The sequence below is a fragment of the Ostrinia furnacalis genome, unplaced genomic scaffold (genome assembly GCF_004193835.3).
Source record: "Ostrinia furnacalis isolate ACB-3 unplaced genomic scaffold, ASM419383v2 OfSCF7119, whole genome shotgun sequence".
NCBI lineage: Eukaryota > Metazoa > Arthropoda > Insecta > Lepidoptera > Crambidae > Ostrinia > Ostrinia furnacalis.
In genome coordinates, this window is record NW_021137358.1 from 84,208 (window position 1) to 91,149 (window position 6,942).

Here is a 6,942-nt window from a genome sequence, read left to right on the forward strand (position 1 = left end):
TGATGATTAAAACATACAATACAATCGTCAGATATTTTTTGCAATGATTGATTGATGATTGCAATGATTTGGGAAAACCCATAGGCAAAAATCTAAATCAAGCAAAAGTTGGACTGATTCACAGTCACTTTTAAAAATAAGATCATGACAAAAAAAAGCGAAGATTTAATAAGTAAAAAATATCGGAGTGATTTGTCACTGTTACTTACTACGCATTAGAAAACAGGTTTGGAGCGAGGCATCAATGGCAAGGTCATCTCTTTAGGATTGAACACGCGTCATAGACGAGAAAGCGTCTTGTTTTAACAACAAACTGGTAGCTCTTGTTAGACAGTTTTTAGGTTCATAATGCGGCTTAATTGCAGTGTAAATTGTTTTGATTAAAAGAAAAACAATCTCTTCATAGTAGCTGGTTATAAGGCGTTATTATGTCAAAAATATTAATTTGACACCTTGTCGTTCCTTTTGTATTTTTAATTTGTGTGATAAATTAAGTTAATTTATCCTATCTAATATTTTGCCTCGCCAAAAGGATAGGTGGTTCATCTGTATCTATTAGTTTGTTGTTTTTTTATGATAATGTGGTCTAAGCAACTTTAAATTAAGTATTCAAAATCTCTTCAATTATTTTAAGGTAGGCTACCTTACTGACGTTATGCACCAAATAGTTGTGTTGGTAAATGACCTAAATCATACCCAAATCGGTGTCCGTTTCCTGGCAAAAAGCATTAAATGTCATAATTTTCCTTGATGATAAAGGTAAAAATATGGAAAAAAATTGCTAATCAAAGTAATTTACGATTCAAGACTAGTTATTATGTACCATTTTTAACCGACGTCATATAAAGACTGAGGTGGTTCTCAATTCGTTTGTATGTTTATTTTTTTGTAAGTATTTTACTGCAGAACTTCTTTATTTGGTCTCATTTACATTTTTTATTAAAATTGGTTCGTTAGTGTATTTTTAAAATTAAAATAACTAGAAAAAAGTGTTGTTTCGTTTGTTCCAGCCAATGACATCCACTGCTAGACAAAGGCCTGCCCCAAGGAGTTCCACAACGACTGGCCCAGCACTCTACACATCCAGGTGGTTCCGTGACCTTCACCAGATCGTCGGTCCACCTAGTGGAATAGCTACCTAATTTTCTGCCCTACGCTATGTCTGTTGTAATTCAAGGTAGTTAGCATAAACATTAAAATAAAAATTAAAAACACTGATAAACAAGAAAAAGACGCTTTTAAGAGAAACTGTTTATTATTACAACATATTTAGTGAAGATGTTTAGTATGATGTTCAGATGCAATGTACTTGATTCATCCTACTAGCGCTGCTTGTTGTGTCTTTGGTACGCCGGGCAGCGCAGAGGCGAACGCTAAGACAGCACAGGCAATGAACAAAACGATGCTGACAATCTGAAACAACAGACGAGAAGTTTTATTTATGCAATTAGGAAAGGTAGATTAAATGTGTTTTTTTACAATTTTTAAATAGTCATAAGGACTATGACTAAACAATATGAAATGAAGATATTGGGTCAGGTTTGATTAAGGAAAGCGGGCGTTAGAGGGCACACATTAAAAAAATGTTTTGATAAAATTAAAAACACTTACAGTCTTCATGGTCGTGGCTTGAGAGTTTTAATGATAGAGAAGACCTAAAGTTCGGCCACATTTATACCCAGATCGCCTGGATAAAGGATTTGTCACACTGGATGCGTTTTGCGGTTAGGTCAAAGTAAACGCAGCCTGCAATTTGACTATTCGCGAATTTGCGACCGCTTGACAATTTGCCCATAAAGGCACTATAGTTATCATACTATTGATGCGATCTGATACAAGTAAAGAACACAAGCGCTGCGGGCACAAGCAAATAACGCAAACCGCACCGCTGACAGATTGTTTTGCCCGGACGCTGACCGATTTCCCTGACCTCTGACCGATTGTCCTGACCGCTGACCAATTGCCCTGACCGCAATGTTGTTCATACACAATGCGGGCTGCGTTCACAGCAGACCGCATCAAGCCAGTATGACAAATCCTTTGATCAAGTCAGGTTTTTTGTATTTAAATGTATCACAAAAATAATATCATACGTTTGTTTGACCTTTCCTTAACTAACTTTGGTTTTAAACATTTATTTTTATTTATTTATTGACGTTTTTCTGATTAAAATACTTTTTTACAGATCAAAACTATGAATATGAAAAGATTTAAACTTATTTGTAAAGTACACTACACTATTTACTACCACTCAACCTACGAAATTTTCAGACTAAGATTGCAAATATTTACTGTAGTATACAGAATATGCAGCAGATTATTAGCGCTAGAGCGAAATTCGTAAAAAATCAATAACTTGTTCATAGGGATAAAAACTTAAGTAATTGCAAAATACATAATACAGGGTGACTGGTAATTAGTGGCGGAACCCTTAATATACAGGATGTTTGGCGCATCGTGTGCCAAAATAATTTGGCGGATAGAATGGGTCATTTCCTATATTTTCAGCCCCCATAACACGTTCCATACTAGGCGGGTACTTTTAAATTAATTTTTTTAGTAATTTCACCAAAATACCCAAATCGCATCATTTAATTTCGATTTAAAAAAAAACTACTAGGCGCAGCCCTAAAGTAAATATTTTGTTTTGACGTGCATTAATGTAGGATTGCATGAAATCTAAATTTATTGGCAAATATCATCTAGTTTTTTTAAAATTCAGCTTTGAAGTTTTCCGAAAAGTTAAAAATGGACTGAACATTTAAGTTTACAAGGGTATAATTTTTTTTTTAAAAGAGATAGCGATCTTCGGATTTTATCAAAACTTCTCTAGTCTATCCTCATTCAAACGGTATACTAATCTTGTTTAAATAATAACAACAACTTCACAAATTCCTTAAATTAGTGCATTGACTCTACTCGGACTGATTTGCGAAATTTGTGTTTATAGCTCCTTTTTGTGTGAATAGCACGTAGAACACCTAACAGGTAAAAATTATTTATCTTATGCAATGTAAAAACCTTTTCCCTATCGTTTTTCAATGTGGATTTCTTGAAATTAAAGACGAAAATAATTATTTTGATCAAAAGGTTTTTACATTGCATAAGATAAATAATTTTTACCTGTTAGGTGTTCTACGTGCTATTCACACAAAAAGGAGCTATAAACACAAATTTCGCAAATCAGTCCGAGTAGAGTCAATGCACTAATTTAAGGAATTTGTGAAGTTGTTGTTATTATTTAAACAAGATTAGTATACCGTTTGAATGAGGATAGACTAGAGAAGTTTTGATAAAATCCGAAGATCGCTATCTCTTTTAAAAAAAAATTATACCCTTGTAAACTTAAATGTTCAGTCCATTTTTAACTTTTCGGAAAACTTCAAAGCTGAATTTTAAAAAAACTAGATGATATTTGCCAATAAATTTAGATTTCATGCAACCCTACATTAATGCACGTCAAAACAAAATATTTACTTTAGGGCTGCGCCTAGTAGTTTTTTTTTAAATCGAAATTAAATGATGCGATTTGGGTATTTTGGTGAAATTACTAAAAAAATTAATTTAAAAGTACCCGCCTGGTATGGAACGTGTTATGGGGGCTGAAAATATAGGAAATGACCCATTCTATCCGCCAAATCATTTTGGCACACAATGCGCCAAACACCCTGTATATTAAGGGGAGGTAGTCTAGGGTTATTCTGACAGATATCAACTATGAGATCTACCGTCCTCTTAAAAAAAGATCAAATCATCATCATCATCATCTCAGCCATAGGACGTCCACTGCTGAACATAGGCCTCCCCCAATGCTTTCCATGTTACCCGGTTGGTAGCGGCCTAAAAAATGATGCATTTATTCTATTGTAGAGATGTAGAGATCTAGATAATATTTCTAATGATGTGGTGCAGTATGGAACGACAAAATTAAAAATCTTCATTAAGTATTTCGATTTTGACGGAATCAAAAATTTAATTCCGTCAAAATCTAAATACTTACATTTAAAAATATGGAAATTAGAGATCTTTCGATAGGTCAAGGCTGTGTTAATTTGATCAACACACCATTTACTTACGAGTATGTAGTTCTTCATAACTAATAATTATCTTTTTTGAAAAAACCGAATTGTTCGAAAATATTTGCAAAGTTTTGAGGATTTTGCCAGTCGTAATTGCTTGACGTCATCATAATTAATTGTTGTTCCATGCTACTTTAGGATCTGGTTTCACATGATAATCTTCTCGATTATGTTTTGATTTTCGTTTCTTGTCTTTGTATGTAAATAAGTAACCAGTTTTCAAGGTAGTTAATTTTTATGTTAGTTACTAGCTTTCCGTCCGCGGCTTCGCCCGCGTGATATTTCGCCTGTCATAGAAAAACTTTATCGCACGTCCCTGTTTCAAAAACCGGGATAAAAAAAAATTATCCTATGTCCTTTCCCGGGACTCAAACTATCTCTATGCCAAATTTCATAAAAATCGGTCAGTGGTTTAAGCGTGAAAGCAAGACAGACAGACAGACAGACAGAGTTACTTTCGCATTTATAATATTAGTATAGATTTGTATGGTACGCAAAGATTAGCATAAAATATTAGCCCGTTTTAATATTGTCTTAATGCGTAGGCTTTTGATTATTCCATTGTTTTTGTTTTATACAGTGTGGCCAGGGAGTTGACGTTCAAAGCTAAAATTTAGATTCTTTACATCAAGGTGTATCTGAATCATCCCCATGTATGTTCTACGATTTTGCTTAGTTTAGGAAATAGAGTTAATTTTGTGATTTATCCTAAACTATCACCTATGGTTGATTTTTAACTTTTTTCTCACTCTGGCGACCACTTGTAGTTTGTTTTTAATTAATTACACTAGAGAAGCTTCCAGAGTGAGAAAAAAATTAAAAACCAACCATCTAGATCTAGATCTCTATAGATAGATTAGTTTATATTTTTAAACTAGCGGCCGCCCGCGACTTCGTACGCGTGGATCCCGTTTTACCCCCTTCATCTATCTTATGCGGTTTAGATTTTTTCATACAAATGTTTTTTCCCGCTAACTCCCGTTCCCGTGAGAATTCCTAAGTATACTATAACCTGCCCAGGAGTATGAAGAATAATTGTACCAAGTTTCGTTAAAATCCGTCGAGTAGTTTTTGTTTCTATAAGGAACATACAGACAGACAGACAGACAAAAAATTCACTGATTGCATTTTTGGCATTAGTATCGATTACCAATCACCCCCTGATAGTTATTTTGAAAATATATTTCATGTACAGAATTGACCTCTCTACAGATTTATTATAAGTGTATAGATGTTCTATTAATACTTACCTATTCATCATAACAAAATTTTCATATGCGAATAAAATACTTTTTTGTTAAAACTGTTTATATTTCTTATTTCATTAACTTAATACTAAAGTCCGTACTAATCACAGATAATAATACTAAATGTCACGTTTAGCACATCACTTTTAGCGGCCGTATCCGTAGCCACGGAATCCGCCCACAATAAATCCGCCGCCGCCGTAGCCGCCCCCGTAGCCGCCCCCGTAGCCGCCGTGGCCGAAGCCGCCGCCGTGGCCGAAACCGCCGCCATGGCCATAGCCGCCTCGGAATCCTCCGAAGCCGCCGCCGAAGCCGCCGCCGTAGCCGCCGCCATAGCCGCCACGGTAGCCGTGGTGCGCCGTTTCCGCCGGTTCAAGTGATTCCTCCGCGGGATTTTGGATGGGTTCTGCGGGATGTTGGAGGGTTGATGACAGTGCTGGCTCTCCTGCCTGCTGCAATTCCGCCAGGACTGAGGCCGGGATTGCTCCACCAAGTGCCACACTCGCGCTCACTAAAACGAAGAGGCAAGTTAACTGGAACAAAAATGAAATAGTTAAGTTTTCACACACCGCAGTTGAAGAAAGAGAAGGAAAATATTATGTACCTAATTTACGGTGTAAAAAATTTAGCTGTGCCCGTGACTTCGTTCGCGTGAAAATAGTTTGAATAATAATTCCCGTTTTTACAACATTTTTCTTTACTGCTCCGCTCCTATTGGTTGTAGGGTGATTTTATATAGCCTAAGGCCTTCCTCGATAAATGGGCAATCCAACACAAAAATATTTTTTCAAATCTGACCAGAAGTTCCGGAGAATAGCGCGTTAAAAGCAATCAAACAAACTTTTCAGCTTTATAATATTAGGTTTTAATTTTATTAATTAAGCCTAGCTTTAGCACGTGGCTTCTCCTGAGTGGGTTTCGGCTTTCGGTTTGCCACAAAAATTACAAGCCACGTGTTTCCGTTTCAAAACCGGGATAAACCGTCCTAGGCTTCAAACTATTATTCTATCGTTATACCAAAGTTCGTCTAAATAGGTTTTTTAAGCGTATATGTAACAGACAGATAGAGATTTGTATTTATAATAGTTTTTAAGTAGGTACTTAATAAGGAAGTGAGGGTTTGAAAAGTAATTTCAGAAAAATAGTTTCGAGTTATAAAAATATAAGGACCCTAAAATACACTACTGAACCATGCCTAGATTAATGATAATGATCTATGAATGCCTTATATTAAGAAAATTAATAAGAAACTCACAGTGTTCATTGTGTCGATTTCGGTTTTGAAATGTGGTCGATGGTCAAAACTGGAACTATTTATACCTATTTCGGATACGCTGTCTGCTGGCTAGTGCGGACTAACCGTGGGTAAACAACCTCTGTAGCTTCCGACGATGTTTTTGTTGGATCTCATCGAGTTCTCACATTCAATAATGATGATCACGCACATAGATAATATTTTAAAAGATATGCTTACTATAAATGGGGATTTCAAAAATAAAATGCCAACTCACGATCATTGTCAGTAAGCAAAGATCTTACTAATATTATAAATGCGAAAGTTTGTATGGATGTCTGGATGTCAACATGTTTGTTACTCTTTCACGCAATAACTACTG

General features: G+C 35.6%; 1 protein-coding gene and 1 long non-coding RNA gene across 2 annotated transcripts; both read right to left on the minus strand.

Moving 5' to 3' along the window:
* Window positions 1–1,236: 1,236 nt before the first annotated feature.
* On the minus strand, window positions 1,237–1,979 carry LOC114363430 (uncharacterized). Its single transcript, XR_003656780.1, has 2 exons — window positions 1,612–1,979; window positions 1,237–1,413 (listed from the first exon to the last, which is right to left on the minus strand). It is a non-coding gene; the product is annotated as an uncharacterized LOC114363430 (long non-coding RNA).
* Window positions 1,980–5,369: 3,390 nt separating this feature from the next.
* LOC114363415 (keratin-associated protein 19-2-like) lies at window positions 5,370–6,688 on the minus strand. The gene is made up of 2 exons (XM_028319124.1): window positions 6,582–6,688; window positions 5,370–5,859 (listed from the first exon to the last, which is right to left on the minus strand). The coding sequence occupies exons 1-2, from the start codon at window positions 6,588–6,590 to the stop codon at window positions 5,473–5,475; spliced, it is 396 nt and encodes a 131-aa protein (XP_028174925.1). The 5' UTR covers window positions 6,591–6,688; the 3' UTR covers window positions 5,370–5,472.
* Window positions 6,689–6,942: the final 254 nt, after the last annotated feature.